The 17569-nt window shown below is 48.8% G+C and overlaps 2 protein-coding genes and 1 long non-coding RNA gene across 3 annotated transcripts; 2 read left to right on the top strand and 1 right to left on the bottom strand.

Annotated features, from left to right (window-relative positions):
• Positions 1-7407: 7407 nt before the first annotated feature.
• Positions 7408-8274, top strand: LOC104585522 (formin-like protein 14). The gene has a single exon (XM_010242444.1). It carries the CDS (start codon positions 7408-7410, stop codon positions 8272-8274), a length of 867 nt encoding a protein of 288 aa, XP_010240746.1.
• Positions 8275-11499: 3225 nt separating this feature from the next.
• LOC112269436 lies at positions 11500-14691 on the bottom strand. Its single transcript, XR_002961282.1, has 2 exons — positions 14359-14691; positions 11500-11827 (listed from the first exon to the last, which is right to left on the bottom strand). It is a non-coding gene; the product is annotated as an uncharacterized LOC112269436 (long non-coding RNA).
• Positions 14692-14982: 291 nt separating this feature from the next.
• On the top strand, positions 14983-15958 carry LOC100827855 (probable LRR receptor-like serine/threonine-protein kinase At3g47570). Its single transcript, XM_003581033.4, has 2 exons — positions 14983-15305; positions 15443-15958. The coding sequence occupies exons 1-2, from the start codon at positions 15020-15022 to the stop codon at positions 15799-15801; spliced, it is 645 nt and encodes a 214-aa protein (XP_003581081.2). The 5' UTR covers positions 14983-15019; the 3' UTR covers positions 15802-15958.
• The last annotated feature ends 1611 nt before the right edge of the window (positions 15959-17569 follow it).

Consider the following 17569-nt stretch of genomic DNA (forward strand, 5'->3'; position numbering starts at 1 on the left):
GAGGTTAAGCCCCGCTTCGTTGTCCACCAGCACCTTGGTCACCGTCATATTGCTAATGATCGGCGAGACAACGAAGGGTATTACCCCTGAACCCAACTATCGTGCTAGGTGATCGTCGGTGCTGAAGCTGATCGGCACGTGCGACCACCTCAGTGGCTATTGCGGCTCCGCATCCGGCAACAACGCGCACACGTCGCGGGTGAGGCGCTTCACCGCGGCGTGGGATGAGAGAGTGTAAGCTCCCCCATGGATGCAGGCGACGCCGCGAGGCTCCTGGAAGCCCGGCTCGTCGCCGCCAGAACAGTCGGACTCGCGCTGCTGCTCAACGCGTGCCCTGTCGCGTCCCCGGGGTGGGCGGTCCCGCCCAGCGTGGGGCTGACCGCGCCCCCCTTGGGGTTCATCCCTGCCGGCTCCGCCGCCGGCAGGCCTTGGCCCCTCCCTGGGGTTGTTCGGGGAGTCTCGAGAGAGAGGCCCGATGTCGCCACAGTTGAAGCAGGCGCGGCGGCGCGGCGCTCTTCATGGCGCTGCTCCCGCCGCTGCTTGATCCCCTGCAGAACGCGGCAGTTCTGCGCGTCGTGGGCGGAGTTGCTGTGGATGGGGCAGCGGGGCGCGTCGCCCGGCTTCCCGCTAGACCCGCCACCCGGCGAGGCCTTCTTTGCGGGCCTCGCGACAGGAGCCCCCGAGTCCGCAGCGAGAAAACTTGCTTCCTGCTGCGCTTGCGGGAACCCTTCTTCTGCGAGCCCTCGCCAGGGCTCGCGGCAGCCTTAGCTGCTAGCTCGGGCGCTAGGCGCCCTTCCTCGGCCATGGCGCATTTGTGCACTAGGGCATACAGGTCCTGCGTCGTCCGGATCCAGTGCGTGCTCAGCTTCTCGTGCATCTTGGGATCACGAACGTTGATGGCGAAGTTGTTGATGATGGCGGTCGCCTCCGCCTCTGGGATGGAATAGGAGAGGTTGGAGAAGCGGTTGACGAAGGCCCGCAATGTCTCTCCCGGTTTCTGCACGATAGTGTGCAGCTCCGCCATGGTTCCCGGGCGCTTATAGCCACCCTGGAACACGCTCACGAACTGCTCGCGCAAGTCCGCCCAAGTGGCGATGGACCCGGCGGGCAGGTGGAGCAACCAGGTTCGCGCTGATCCTTTCAGGACCATCGGGAACCAGTTTGCCCTGACCTTATCGTCGGTGCCGATGGCATGCATGCCCAGCGTGTAGGTCAGGAGAAAATCCTTGGGGTTGGCGGTCCCGTCGTACGTACCGAGCGCGGGCGCTCGGAACTTATGGGGCCACGTCACCCGCCGCAGCTCACATGTGAACGCGGTGCAACCGTCCTCGGGGCCCATGGGAGCATCTTCCTGCTCCTGTGGGCGCTGGCGCTCTACCTCGCGCCTGCGCCGGTGCTCCAAGCGCGGGCGCAAATCCTCTTACTGGCGGGCATTCAAGATGCCGCGCGCATCGCGCAGCCGGAGCCTACCGGGGCGCCCTCGCCTTGCGGCTGCTGGGCGGCCAGGGCGAGAAGCGCTTCCAACTCCTCGCCCCACGTCTCGTGCACCGGCGTGCCCTGCTGCGGCTCGTACCACACAATGACGCGCGCGGCGATGATGGCTTCCGCCGAGGTTCGTGCGGGGGGCATCCGGTTTCCCGAGCGGCTGCTTCCCGCTCTGGCCCCGGACGCCTCTGGGTGCGCAGGGTGCGAACCTCCAGGGGTTGCCCGCGACGCGGTGTGCTCCTGGTGCCGCTGTCGCGGAGCATCCTTGGCCCGCGACACAACCCGCTACCTAGCGCGGGCGGCACCGTGCGTGCTCGAGCGACTGGCCCCGGCACTAGGAGCAGCCGGTCCCCTCGGCCGATTGTCGGCAGACGGCCGAGGAGGCAGGGGAACCAGCTGCGTTTGCTGCACCCTCGAGGGCTCGGGGTTCTCCTTAGCCCCCGACTCGGGCCGCATGTCATGCGACCGCGTGTGCGCCGCTAGGGCTTCACGCGGGTCTGTACGAGGATCACCAGCCCGCTTGGGGGGCATGTTGACTAGTTCCGTCGGTGAAGAAAGCGAGGCCGACGTCGATGCGAAAGATGTTGCCGGCGACCACCGGCAGGCTCTTTCTCCCACGCCCCCTACCTAGCGCGCCAGATGTCGTCGCACGGTGCTCCGACACTGGGGGCGTGCGGTCACGGCCCCCTTTTAGGTTTGGTAGGGGTGTCGGGGTTCGCCCCTGCGATCGCCGGCACGGCCGATGGGGCCCTGCGGGGCCGGCGAAATGAAGTACTGAGAGTGCGCGTTAATCCAAGAACAAACACACGCACGGTTTTTACCCAGGTTCGGGCCACCCGAAGGTGTAAAACCCTACGTCCTGCTTGTCTGAGTTGGTATTTGTTTAAAATAAAGTGCTTACAGGTTGCTGGGTGAGTTCCCGAGTACCCTCTTGCTTTGGCTAGATGCTCCTTACTATTCTTTGCTAGTGCTGGTGGCTAACTGTGAGCTGGTCGAACTCAGCCGAACCCTACCGTCTACTTGAGTCAACAGCGAGTCCAACTGAGCCGAACGAACCAAAACCCGAACTTCTTCCGAACCCCTTGACCGTGGGCGAGGGTCCTCCTTTTATACTCAATGGGATGCCACAGGTGCCATGGTGCATGGGCTACAAGTGTCGAGCGCGGAGGCATACAACTCCCCTCGGTGAGCTGGTGGCGCGCATGGATGCCACCTCCGCCGCTAGGGGTCTAAAACCCTAGAGTAGGATTGGACAGCCACTGTTCTTTTGATCGGACGGGTAACGCCCCACCGGTCGGCTCATTTAATGAGCCATGCGCCTTACTCCTTGCCCTAGTGGGGCCGCGCATCCCACGCCCGCCACGCGCCCGAGTGGCGCTGTTGATCTGGTTACTGGGCCCCATGCTTGAGGCGGGGGTATGCGCCCAGGAACCCCCTGTCCCGGTAAGTCGATCCCCGGGAAGCGCCCGGGCCTAACGCACCCGGGAACCTCCCCCGGGAAGCAGCTTCCCGGGAGGTGCCCAGGCGGGAATATTCCCTGAAGCCCCGCTAGCCCCTTCCGCGCTGGTAGCTTGCCGGGCTGCTCATAGACGCTGCTCGGGATGAAACCTTCCCGGGAACTCGGGAACGGGGCCCACGCGTCGCGCAGCGGTGGTACCCCGGGTGCCACTGGTGCGACACCCGTGATACGGCGATCTAAAAACGGCGTGTATATCTTATGTAGGGTGGCATCTGCAACAGTATATAGTAATCAAACAAAGCAACCCGCGATCTAACGACCCCTCGATCGAATCAAAGATGCAAAAAAAAGGACCAAACCCTAGACACACGTTCCTGCACAGACAGAGCGGTGCTGGGGCGGAAGAAACTTTACCACGATGAGGAGCTGGCGGAGCAATCTGGCAAGACAGGCGCAAGGAACTCCGGCGACGACTCTCTCTCTTCCCGCACCCCGTCCCCAAACTGGAAAGCGAGATAAAAAAAAGGAAACAACACGTCCTCCCTGTCAATCAACACCCCCGCCCGCCCGCCCGCCCTCCTCCGAGGCCCGACGAAAAGCCCAGAACAAACGTGGCTTCGAAGCCCAAACAGAACACAGGCCGCATACTAGCCCGGCCAGAGGAAAAAAAACAAGCCCACGAATCTCCGTGCACAAATCTAAAGTACAAATTAGGGGAGGGGGTGGTTTAGTCCCACCTCGGCCGTTTAGAGGCGCCGTCACCGGCATTAAAGGCTTCGGCCACCCTAACAAATCAATAGCAGCGGCTCTTAGTCTGTTGCATAGCCTTCAGCTAGTACCTTCTGAGACCTTCAGCTCTGATGCTTAAGCACCTCAGTGGATACTAGGTGCGCCTATAGGGAGGCCGAACTTTTTTTTTTGGCAATTATTTTCAAGTATCCGTCGTGAATTAATTTTTGTGTAACGCCGATCTTCAATAGTAACATATGCTTGTTGATGTTATGCAAAAAAAGGATTCGGGTGTCGGCAGTGAGGAGGAATGGATTCATGCGAAAAGCCGTCACGTCCTCAATGCACTGGAATATGGTGCGTACGAATACCGTTACAAGAGGATGTTCGCAAATGACTTCAAAAGCATGGTGCAGCATGCCGAAGACACTGGGTGTGTGTCTAAGAATGCGCCTCACATTGTGGAAAAACATAAGGCGTTCGGCGTGTTCTTAAGGAAGCTCGAAGCCCAGGAGGTGGATGCGGACGCCGAGCCTTCCAAAGAAGAAGGCGAGGAAGAGGAGGAAGTGAGAATCGAACCATAAAGTTTTTGTCGTATTTTATTTGCTATTACTGAATTGTGGTGGTTTGAAACAGTTTAGTAGTTTGATTGAAGAACATAAGTATCGTTAAGTTGGTTGCATGAATGTGGTGTTCATTGAACCGATGTTATCCGAATCATGTCATAAGTGTTGTTCTATTTGTTGTGTAATTGCTATGTTATGGGAAACCCCGTTGCCGAAATAAATGCAGTTGAATGCATAAAACTAATGTTTTACCCTGTCATGCGTGGAGCCTACTGCTAACCAAAAAAAGAGTGGCCTCCCCCATAGGCGCACCACCCTCACCTAGTACCCACTGAGGTGCTTAAGCATTAGCGCTCAAGGTATCAGAAGGTACTAGCTGAAGGAGATGCAACAGAGGAAGAGCCAGTACTATTGATTTGTGACGGTGGCTGAACCCTTTTATGCCGGTGACGGCGCCTCTAAACGGGCGAGGTGGGACTAAAACACCCTTTCCCCTGGCGCAAGCGATAGTGCGCGGACGCTTTTGGGCCGTGACGCTCGCATTTTACCTCGTCTCAGCCCAGAGAGGGGGTGTTTTAGTCCCACCTCGCCCGTTTAGAGGCGCCGTCACCGGCATAAAAGGGTTCGGCCAAACTCAAAAAATCAATATCAGGGCCTCTTCCTTTTTGGGGGTTAGCCGTCGGCTCGCTGGCATTTTACCTCGTCTGATTGCGTGAATCGTGGTTAAGGCAATACGACGTAACCCCAACGGGGTAAGATTAAAAGCGGAAATAATATCCCGGCACAGTTACGGCCACTTGGGGTGCAGTTTAACGCACGTATTTTCAAGTAAACACTTGCAAGTATTTGAACCGACCTAATACACAAATAATTGTAATTATTTAAATCGAAGTAACTATAACTAATACACAAAGACTTGCAATTATTTAAAAGCAGGATTAATATCCCGGCAGTTACGGCCACGTACGGTGAGCAGAGCAGATTACACAGGATTTATTTTAAACTTTGTAAAATAATAATACTTAACTAATTGGACGCGTCGGCGCCGTCGCTGTCCACGACGGCTCCGTCTTCCGGGCTAGAGGCTCGTCGCTGCGTCGAGCGGGCACTATCCGCCGCCTCCCGCGCCGGCGTGCTCTCCGCGTCGCTTCACGCGGAGCATTCTCCGACGCTCTCCACGCGCCCCTGAAGTCCGCGGCTGCCTTGGTTACGCTCGGGCGAGAAGACTCTGCGCCTCGGAATTGGACGAGTCTGGCGTCCCCCGCGGGGGACTGGATCCGGCAAGCGATTCATTTCTTCCAGTATTCTTCGGCGGGTGAATTTGGCGGCGGGCGGAGGCGGAGGCGGCGACGTGGTATCCATGGGTTCTCGCCGGGGAAGAAAGGAGGGAGAGGAAGAGGGGATGTGAGGCAGTTTATTTCCGGTAGAGACGTTGATTTACGCTCGCGGCCGGCTTTTAACAGGGAGGGAGGCGTTCCGGGGTTGGTTGGGGCCTTAATGCAGGGGTAACAACCAAGCGTCGGGAGACGCGACTGCCAACGGCGCGGAAACCGCGGCCCGTCAAGACGCGTGATTCCGCTGGCATTGCAAACCGCCGCGAAGACCGCGTGACTCGGCGGTTAGCATACTTGACAGGCTCATTTAATAAAGAAGGACCAAAAAAATAAGTAATATATGTTTTCAAATTTGGCTGTAAATTGATATGGTCAATTTGAACCAAATTTCCTCATATTCTATAGGTAAGATTTTTTGTACGGTCTTAGGAATACTGTATATAACCCAATTTGCTTTATTTCGTACAACATTTGAATTATTTCAATTTCAAATTTGGCTTATATTTTTTGAATTTCAAATTCCTTTAAATTTGATGTAAAAAATTAAATAATGTTAGAAAATTGTGAATTCTTTGCCAGAGTGTCAATATATAATGATTTATTAATCACATATTTATATTTCTTAATGCACAATTTCACAATGCACTTCATGTAGAAAACACCAGAAGCCTCCGAGTTGTTTCTAAAACACGACTTAGAGATGTTTGAGATATGAAGTCATTTTGAGATTTTGACTTCATGACTTTATCCAAATCTTGTGAAATTTGGTGCACTTACCATATTCAGTGTGTAGTGAATGCAAAACCATTTTCAATTTGAAGATGTTTTCAAACTTTTTGAATTTCAAATTCATTTAAATTTGATGTGTCAAATTAAATAATGTTACAAAATTGTGAATTCTTTGCAAGAGTGTCAATATATAGTTATTTATTAATCACATATTTATATTTCTAAATGCACAATTTCACAATACACTTCATGTAGAAATCACAACAAGCCTCTGAGTTGTTTCTGAAACACCTCTTAGAGATGATAGAGATATGGATGCATTTTGAGATTTTGACTTCATGACTTTACCCAAATCTTCTAAAATTTGGTGCACTTACCATATTTAGTGTGTATTGCGTTAATGCAAAAGCATTTTCAATTTCAAGATGTTTTCATATTTTTTGAATTTTAAATTCATTTAAATTCGGAGAAAATCCGGAAACCGTGTTCAAGTGTCATCTTTGGTGTCCTAGATTCCGCGTAAAAAAACGATGACATTCGGAGAGGGTCGAAAAAACAGAGTTGCTTCCGAGAGGTCGTTTGGGAAGGGTGGTCCGATTTTTCGACATTCTCGGAATCGGAACAAATTTGATTTCCATGCTAGCGTACGAAAAAATTCGGATACGAAAACAGCCAAAGCCGCCGAATTCTGACCAAACTCGTAAAAACCGTGGAAAATTATAAAATTTGCAAATGAAAAGACAAAAGGAAGACAAAAGGGTACGTACGTTTTTGCATGCATGCAATCACATACCCTATAACCGCGCGGTCGGTGGGCGAGTTAAATCGGTCGTGGTCTGCGCCGGTTTCCCACGCAGCTGCCCTGCCAGTCGCCTCGAGGGTTCCAGACGCCCAGCGAGCCATCCCGTCACATGTTTCCCATGCCGGCGTTATTGCGCCCCCCCGCCGGCGTTATTGCGCCCACCAGCCCTCTCGTCTCCCCAACCAGTCGCCTCCCTCGCCGTTATAAACCCCCCGCCTCTCTCGCTGATCCCCACACCGCCATCTCGCTTCTATCTCTCCCTCGCGCCTCTCTCTTCCTCTCGCCTGTCTCTCCCTCGCGACCATGTTCGGCAGCGGCGACGCAGCGGCGAACGGGTTTTTCCCGCACACGCGGCTGTCCGAGCAGGCAGTGGTGCTGTACCAGGCCGGCTACCTGACGCCGCCGGACACGCGCCTCCCTGCGGGATGGCATCTCAGCGTCGGCGGGGTGGGGGTCCCACCGGCGCCGCCCGTCGGGAGCCCTCGGTGGTGCGCCGACGTCGCCCATCCCCCCGGTAAGCCGCCGACAACACGGCGTACTGGGAGGCGCTGTTCCAGGGCGAGCGGGCGGCCGAGCTCGCCCAGTTCGACACCGCCAACCCCTCGTCTGGACGGCACAACATCGTCGGGCGCAGGGCTTGGTGGGGCGTGCCCGGCCGCACGCTCGCCGCCGTCCTCGACCACCTCGACATCGGCGCGCCCCTACCCGATGCTCTCCCCGACCCCCCCTTCGCCGCAGCCGAGGTCCGGAGGCCTCTCCCCGCGCCGCAAGAAGATGGCTGTGAAGAAGCGGCCTGCGGCGCGCCCGGCCCACGGCATCATCATCCGCGACGGGCCGCCGCCGCCGCCGTCGCCCGGCGCTCCCACCCAGGAGGAGCCGGCTCCGTGGTGGGCGCAGGAGTGTGGCGTGCAGACGTCGTTGGCGGCTCCCGGGGATCCCGAGGAGTTCCAGGGCTACCAGACAGCCATGGTGCTCTCGGCGGTGGAGCCGCCTCGGATGACCGAGGAAGAGGCGCTCGCCTGGTCGGCGCGCGACTGGGAGCAGATACTGTCGGCGGGACACGGCGGCAGCAGAGGCGCCAGTAGCAGTGCCGGGTTCGTCCCGGTGAAGGACGAGCCGGTCTGCGACGGCAGCGATGACAATGACTTTAGTTGGAGTTTCCTAGATTAGTAATTTCGTTCGAACATGTAATAAATCTAAAATGTTTCAATGAAATTCGTATTTCCATTTCCATTACCGTTTAAATTCCTATTTCCATTGCCGTTTAAATGTCGCTCAGAGATTTAAACATATATGAAATAAAAAAAAATGGCCGCGTCGGCGAATAAATAGTTTAATTTTGATTTAATTTATTTTTCTTTACGTAAACTGCATAGCCGATTTAAACTGCAATCGACGGCACTGATCGTAACGCGTTCGTGATGACGAACCCTTTTATGCCGGTCATGCCGCCCCTAAACTGGCGAGGTTGGACTAAACGACGGCATCTCCCTGCACGTGCGCTTGTGGGCCGCGCTTGCGAGGGAAAGGACGCACGCGCTGCGCGCCAGCGGGCCGCGCGTGTTTGGGCCGCGATGAGGGAGATGGCGTCGTTTAGTCCACTCGCCAGTTTAGGGGAGGCCTGACCGGCATAAAATGGCGCCCCAATTAACTAAGTATGCTACATTATGCTAAATTCTTATCCGCTCATGACAGTCTAAATTACCACTCGAAATATAAGAGTACAATAAAGTTCATAAAATATACATCGTTGAATTATTTATTTTTAAAGATGAACGCCGGCACTGCCCTTTTAGTTCCCATCCGCCTTGCTGCACAAAAAGATACGGCAAAAATTCAGCAACAAAATAATTCAGTACAAAATGTATTGACGATTAGTGATGTCTGAAGGCCCTTACGACGGATGTAGTTTGCAAACTTTGCTGCTTATGTTATGGCCTGGAAGATTGCAGGCGCTGCACACCTGCAGTTTTGTTCGCTCGTCGTATGCTAGTGGCTGGCCATTTTTCGTTACGGGCGAGTTCTGACCGGGCCGAAATTTAGTCTTCTGCTTGGGCGCTCCTTTTGTACAAACTTTGACGGGATCGCCAATCAATGGGTGTGTGATTTCTGTTTTCTTACCATCTTCTTCGTCGAAGAATCTGTTGACCCCAGCTTGTTTCTTCGATATCATGTTCTTCAAGAATCCTTTCATCTCACCGAACAGGACCCGATCATTGCACGCGACGTGGAAAGCCTCTGAGCCTAATACGCTAAGCTCACTGTATCATTTCCGCTCCCCTGCTCCGGACCATCCCCATGCAAACAGATCGCTGTTTCGCCTCACGGGCACTCCATGCCTAGCCCTTTTCGAGAAGCGTGGAAGAACACAACACTGAGGAATTTCTTCCAATTACAATACCTTTAGTATGTAGAGGATATGCTTGCAAGGGAGACCCTTACGAGCCATCCTACGACAGCTGCACTTGATAGTTTCTTCAGATCTTCCAGGTGTGTAGTCCACGGCGAACCTGTACCTGTTGTTGTTTTTCCATCCAACGATGAAACGGCGAGGATCTCCGTCGTGTACATCAAACACTTGTAGGCCGCCAATATTCTTGAGATCTTTCTGCACCATATAAAATTTTGCCGGAGTGAACACACGTGAAGCAGCTACCTCGATCGCCTTACAGTTTGTAACTGCCACAGCTAGTGTCTGAGAACAGCTGCAGTCATCACTTGCCTCTACCTCGCGGATACGAACAATTGCGTTCTCATAGTGCACTATCAAATCGACGAGAGTCATTCCGAAGTCAAGGTGAAGGTGGAGGCATGAGTTCAGACTTTCACTTCTCTGATTGCTTTTCATACCTAGAAAACATCCTCCCGAGAGATAGGCCGCAGCCCACAGTCTTTTCTTTCTGTACATCCTCCTCAGCCATGGTTCTGTTCTATCTATCCGCCATTTCTGAACAAACGCGTTCCACCTGTCTTTGAATGTGTCTTCTGAAGTGGTGTAGTATAAGAGAGACCGGAACTGTTTTGTTGATTTGAAACTAAGGTGCTTCTTCATGTTTTTCTCTATAAGCCAAGAACATAGACGGTGCCATACGCCTGTGAGGACAGCCCCAATAGCCCTGATCATAGAAGCGTCACCATCAGTGATCACAACCTTTAGTTTCTTCTGACACAAGGCTCTCAAGAATGTTTGGAGCAGCCATGCGTACGTTTCTTCAGTCTCGTCTGAAACGATGGCGCACCCAAAAACTATGGTCTTACGGTGATTGTTCAGACCAACAAAGGGAATGAATGGCATGCCATACCGATTCATCTTGTAGGTACTGTCAAACACGACGACGTCGCCGAAATCCTGATAGTCCTGACATGACTGCGAATCACACCAGAACATGCTTCGCAGACATCCCATCTCATCTTCCTGGTACTCGAAAAAAAAATCAGGATCATTGTCCCTCCTGCTGAGCATAATGCCGAGTGAGGTGGATGCGTCGCCATTCGCAATCAGCTTTCTCTTCTCTCTGGCACACATGTTATACGCGTCCCGTCTCACGAATCCCACTTGGCTATATCTCCTGTATTTGCTTATGAAGCTACTCATGATCATGTGCTTTCTGACCCCAGTAGCTCCCAATGCTAAAATTTCTACTTTATGAAAATCTTTGATTTTCCTATGTGACCGAAGAAATGGGACTTCATCCGCTTTGGCCAATATATGGTTGTGGAGGTCGTCAAACCTTGCAACAACCCAAACTCCATGCTGACCGTCAAGCTTCACAACGAGATGTGCTTTGCAGTTGCATCGAGATTCAGCCCCTTAGCCTTTGCGAGCGGCCTCCCAGGTTGGCAAAGTACCTCTTATGACGTTTTCCTTCCCTCGAACAGACAAAACAACTTAAGCGTACTTGTCCGGGAGCATTCTTGGTTCGTTTCACCTTGTCTCTTGTTAAGCTGAATCCATTTTCTTTAGCATACTTGTTGTAGAAACTGTAAGCAACATCTTCCGAATAGAAAAACATCTCCATTATCTGACGGTATCTACCACGCCGATCTTCGTCAAGTTCAATATTCATGTTAAAACTGCAGTCTTCCGCTTCTTCTTCCTGAAGATGGTCTTGCAACTACACAATGTGAATACGTACGCGACTACGGGGTTATACAGGGCTTGGATATGGGCTTATGACGGGCCATACCTATAGGGGCTTGACTTAAATCGCGGGGCCCTGGAAACCCGATGACTTACGCCAGGGGGGTCGTATCGAATTACACCTCTTGTCAGATTGTCTCATTCTTCTGATTTTTCTTACCTTTGCCTCACGTTCACGTTAGAATTACCGGCCATCCTGCATTAAATAAAGTCAACCTAGTCAAGCATACTCTACAGGTCCATTCCTTCAGGTATAAAAATCCTTGAAAAATACTCCACACAACATAACCTCCCCAAGCTTGCAGTTCTTAATCCTGTAAACTCTGGACATATGGCGACCCAGACCCGTAAGGATCCGGAATCTCTGTGTATTTTGTACTAGTCCCTGGATCAATAGCTAGTACACACAGTCCAAGATGAAATACCAAAACACATGTACTTTTATTAACGATAAACAATAATCCAGACTACAGATCAATACATAGCGGAAAATCAAATTGAACACCAATGAGTCCATCAACGCCACAGGCCTGTTAAGTATAGACCTGCGACCCTGCGTAACCTTTCTTCATACGTCAACATCTGCACACGATAGGTGCAGGTCAGTACATTGAATGTAGTTGCAAGTAGATACATGTGAGGTTAGGAGAAATGCAAGTACATGCTTAAGGATAAGTCCTAAATAGGCTTGTACGGTTTCTTTTGCAAAAAGCCAGTTTTGGATTTTGAAATACTCATAATACTTTTTCTTTGGAAAACTCTAACTCTAGAATTTTTTAGAAAATAGTTTTTGAAAACTAATATGTCAAGTGGAATCTGCACCACGAGACTTAACTCTGTGATCTGTCATCAGTGCTTCGATGACTCACAAAGCTTTCCTTTACTATGCATTCTGGGTCAAACTGCGCTCACATAGTAACCCTGACTCATTCTGTGGATACTTCCATCGAGTAGAAACTCATTCTGTGGATACCATCAAGTCAAAACAGGTAAAGATTGTGACGAAGTCTTTCACTAGAAGCCCCCTATACTTAATCCTGGCACCGCCCGCCCCACACATGAGCGCATTGGCCCCTTCTCCGAATGACGATACCCAAGTAAGGGTTTCCCGCTAGTTACTCAACTAAGCCAGAGCCATAAGAGCAAGTGGTTGTACAGGTAAGCTTTTGGGTTCCATTGGAAAAGACTTGAACTTTTTGATACTGGACGGCGGTCCCCACCGAAAATCTTGAGCATCTGCAGAGCCAAACTGGATGCTGCCCTTGTCGACAACCAAAAATGGTCTCAGACATACCACTCCGCCCAGTGGAAAACATTTTTGGGTTTTATTTCGAAAATATTTTTGCAAAACATATACCGGCTCAAACTGAGCATTTAATACTTTGAAAATAGTTTTGGGTCCCTCCCGATACAATATTATAGCAATCACTTTGTAAAATCATACAAGTAATAGCTTAGGGTAATTGGTGGCATCACAAACAACCCGTAGGCATACTACATAGGTCATAACTAATAATTTGCAAACGCATTTTGAAAATACTTTATAGAGAATAAGACCTACACATGCATTCTTACAATTGGTAGAACAAACTAGCATATGCAAAAATATAGGATTCTAGATGATCAAAGGTATCACTTTGCCTGGGCCTGTGTTGATACAAACTTCTTCTTCACGACGCTCAATACAATCGCACTCCGAATCATCTATCGTGAAGAACAAATAACAACAATAACCACATTGTTCGATAACTCCAAATAAATCCAAATGAAGAACCAAAAGTGATAATCAATGATTATCTTTATTACTAAAGCATAGTATCGGGTTTTTCGGAAAGGATGAAATAGTTTGATAGGTTTTATAACTAAGGAGTAAATACCAAGCCCTTAATATCCCACATGTTTTATTTATTAAAACATGAACAATGCACATCTCACGATCCAACTAAATTATGGCAAGATATGCAACAATATGACAAAGCTATCATGCAAACTATGCATCCTAGGTGAACATGATAGATAATAAAAAGCAAAGTTAATTGTTGTTCTAGCATGCTATGCTACTGTTATTTAGTTAAAGTAATTAATTTCTATGCATTAAGTTCATCCATGCAATGCGAACACAACTATTCATTTAATTTATCAATGCAAATTGATTAAGCTATATGAGAGTTAATTTTATTGGTTGTTGGTTATTAACATGCAAAGGCTAGTTATGACATAAACCTCATGATGCAATTTATGGTTCAAAATATATTTATACAAATACTTTAGTGATACCCAAACCTAGAAAAGATAGATAAAGAACCTAGGGTTTATGATAATAAGATTAGAAAAGAATCTCTAAGTTGTTGGGACAAAATAGAGAAAAGAAAACTAATCTAAATGAGTTGTAGACATGGGACATGTTTGATCAGATCATAACATGCGATAGACGCAAAGGAAATTCGGATTAGAAATAAGAAACTTGGATTAGAAATCGATACAAAGGCTAGGATTGAATTGGAGTTGAAACGATGATGTTCTGGCTGTTAACAGATACAAACTTCCATGGATCATGGGATACTGTATATGGACATGAAAATGTGTACAAAGGTGTCCATAAAGTAGGTTTTGATGGATTATTGTCAAAATAGAAAGAATCATCTAATTTGGAGCAATGGATCAAAAGATAGGGCTTCGGAATACAGCTAATCAATGAGACCTTGTTAACAGATAGCATGTGATAGTGTTAACAGATAGCAACTTCGGTTGAGGATGCACTAGGGTAGATGATACAGAACTTGTGCAAGAAGTGCACTGATGTGTATAACATGATGTAGTAGATAATCTGCAGAAGGTTTGAGACCAAACGGATTTAGGGAATATTCTACAAGAATTTCGAAACACGGCTAGTCCAGAAGCAGGATGCTGTGAATAGCAACTTCAGATAAAGATTAACTACTGAAGATAATCCAGACGGGGCGTGAAAACAGACCTAATCTGAAGATCAAGACGTGATCTAAGCATAGCAGAAAGAATCGGCTAAATAGGATATACGGTTGATAATCTACAAGCTACAGAATTAGTCTAATCAATACAGACTGCAGCTCAAAAAACAGAACAAGAAAGCTCACCGGAGAAGATGAAATTCGCTGGAGTTGATGGTATTCAGCGAAACAGAGGTTACCTAAGGCTTGGATGTGGTGGATTGTGTTACAGGGTTCTAGAGGGATCTAGCGGAGTTGGTGGCTCGGGTTAATTTGGGACGAGGTGGTAGCTCGCCGGAGTTCGCGTGGAATTAGCGACGAAAACTTGAAATTGAATGCGGGATTGAATCGTGCTTTGCTGGTTCCTTATTGGCATGTTTGGTTGTAGCTATTTGGAAAAGAAGGGTGCAACTCACATTTCCAAGTTGCAATAAGATTCTCAATGTGTTATGTTTTGTTGCCAACCGGAAGAGAAGAGAAGTGCATGCATTTCCTAGCCACAAGGAGACGCTGAAGAAGATATCGTATGGTGACATTCTGAAGGCCACTAACTGGTTTTGTTCGGTTCATACAATCAGCTCAACCAGTACCGGATCAGTTTATGTCGGTAGGTTCAAGTCAGACAGGAGCCTAGTCGCCATCAAAGTATTCAACTTGAATGAGCCTGGTGGATATGATAGTTACTTTATTGAGTGTGAGGTGATACGGAGCACCCGACATCGCAATATAATGCGACCAGTGACCCTATGCTCCACATTGGATTCACAAAACCAAGAGTTCAAAGCACTAATCTTCAAGTTCATGGTTAATGGCAGCCTTGAGAGGTGGTCGCACCCTGAGCAACACAACGGGATCCCAAGACTTTGGCCTGAGGATATGTATAGCAACAGATGTGGCTTCTGCTCTTGATTATGTCCACAACCAATTGACGCCCCAGTTGATCCATTGCGATTTGAAGCCAAACAATATCCTTTTGGACGATGACATGACTGCACGGCTCGGAGACTTTGGCTCAGCAAAATTTCTGTTGCCTGGTCTACTTACCCGCAAAAGCCTGGTTGATATCGGAGGAACGATTGGACACATTGCACCTGGTGAGTTCACCTTTCCCATCTCCACTTAAATACATTTCATCTTGTGCGTATAGTATTGTTTCACATGTACAAAATGTTTTTCTTCGTATACTTTTACATGGTTTATCGTATTTAAGTTCATTTCTTCGCTTCTCCAGAGTACGGGATAGGCTGTAAGCTCTCCGTCGGAGGTGACGTGTATAGTTTTGGAGTGCTCCTACTGGAGTTGCTTACGGGGAAACGACCAACTGATGATATGTTCGTTGATGGACTTAGCCTTCACATGTTCTCTGAATCCATGTTCCCAGACAGAGTTGCAGAGATTCTAGACCCTCATATGGCGCATGAGGAGCACCAATGGTGTACAGAAGTATGGATGCAGAGATATATTATACCGTTGGTTGCTCTTGGGCTGTCATGTAGCATGGACTCTCCAAAGGACAGGCCTGGAATGCAGTATGTTTGTGCAAAACTGTCTGCTATCAGAGATGCTTTTCTAGAACCTCTTGATGATTGACGGATATTTCGTCAGTGTTATTGATTCACTATTGGGAAGAAGGTAATTATGTAACTGCTCAAGTGCATCTCGTAGCCTGTCTATTTGACAAACTGAAAGAAATAGACTGAGGACAGAGATGCGGATTACATTGAATATTAATTGGCTGCTTGAAGTATCAGCCAGGATTTTGTTGCAAATATTGGTTGTCTGAATGCACTATGGAAAAAAAAATCCAAGAGATTTGATTCGATAGAAAATTATCTATGAAATGCAGTGCAAAAGAGTGTTTAGAAAGAAACAAAACATATGGTTACAAACTTAATCCAACAAGCTGACAAGATAAAAATTCTTAGATTTTTCAATTTACCATGTTGCGTATGAGATCGTTGGTAACAAAAGAGGCTGGGAGTTTTTTTTTCTCAGCCTCCCACGCTGGCTACGGCAGCCATCACCGCCGCATTCCTCGTGCTTCCCTCTTTCTCTTCTCATCACTACTACAGAAAAATTTATCAGTAACGGTTAAAAAACAGCATCAATAACAGGCGGGACCGACGTTACTAACTTCCTGCCGGTAATGATGGGTATCATCAGTAACGGTCGCAGCGACCGTTACTGATGTACCAATCATCAGGGGCGGGCGGCCCGACCGTCACTGATGATACCCACTGATGATACCCATCATCAGTGACGGTCACGTTTCCGCGCCCGCCACTGATGATAGGTACATCAGTAACGGTCGCTTTGCCCCATCAGTGTCGGGCGAGCGACCGACACTGATACATTTTCAGTAATTAAAAAATAATTAAAACCACAGAAAATACACAGCATTTGTACACAGAAAATACACAGCACATATATTTGAAATACACAGCACAGCGCATATATTTCGAATTAAAACCATGACCACATCATTTCAAGAATACAAATGTATATAAAGCCGCATCATTTAAAGCATATAAAGCATACAAATGTATCTCACTTCACGACATTGATTACAAAGTGTCAAAATTTCATAGCAAAATCAAGTTTGAAGCTATTGTTGTGGGTGAACCCTAGTAACCACTTGTTTCACGCTTTCGTAGAAGTCCACACTAGGCTTGATGACCTCATTGTTGATGACATGGCCGAACTCCCTTTGAATGTTATACAAGATCCATTTAGGTCATTGTGTCATTGTCATTCGGGGCCCCTAGTACTCTTCCACAGCCGCGATTGACCCCTTTCACTCAAGCTTGAACATGCTGGCATTCTCCATAAGGATGTGACAGCAGTAGTAGTCACAGTACATAGTGTCGGGCGGCTGTTGCTGGCAAGTGAACCTGTGGTTGTGGTGAGGCTCGTCTTTATAACCTTTACCAGCTAGTTTTCCCTTGCTCGCCACTTTCCAGGCAGTGTTAATGAGTGATTTGATGGGTTTCCAGTAGTGACCTCGAACACCCTTCTTCGGAAGTAGTGAATCGAAATAGTACACCGCGGACCAAGGCAAACAAATGAGTAGTGTCACCCAATGGTCTCTGTTTTCAAAAGAAACAAACTTTAGTAACTAAGGGTGTATAAGAAAGACTGAATTAGAAAAAACAAACGGTTTCATATATAAAATTCAACTTACTCCAAATTAAGGAAGAAGAGGATAAAGTCGTGGTTAGCGTATTTCTCCAGACATGCCACCAAGTATTTCGATGCCAGGGTTCTTGAGTGATCCTTTTCTGGCTCTAGACCGATGTCACCGTAGTTGAACACCGCAGGGTCTAGAATGGCTACTTTTGTTACCTCCATTCGTCGCATT

The sequence above is a fragment of the Brachypodium distachyon genome, chromosome 5, assembly GCF_000005505.3.
Source record: "Brachypodium distachyon strain Bd21 chromosome 5, Brachypodium_distachyon_v3.0, whole genome shotgun sequence".
NCBI lineage: Eukaryota > Viridiplantae > Streptophyta > Magnoliopsida > Poales > Poaceae > Brachypodium > Brachypodium distachyon.

Coding starts and splice junctions, on each gene's coding strand:
- LOC104585522 (XM_010242444.1), top strand. CDS start 7,408: ATGTTCGGCAGCGGCGACGCAGCGGCGAACGGGTTTTTCCCGCACACG.
- LOC100827855 (XM_003581033.4), top strand. CDS start 15,020: ATGGCAGCCTTGAGAGGTGGTCGCACCCTGAGCAACACAACGGGATCC. Junction 15,306..15,442: donor GATTGGACACATTGCACCTG/GTGAGTTCACCT, acceptor TCGCTTCTCCAG/AGTACGGGATAGGCTGTAAG.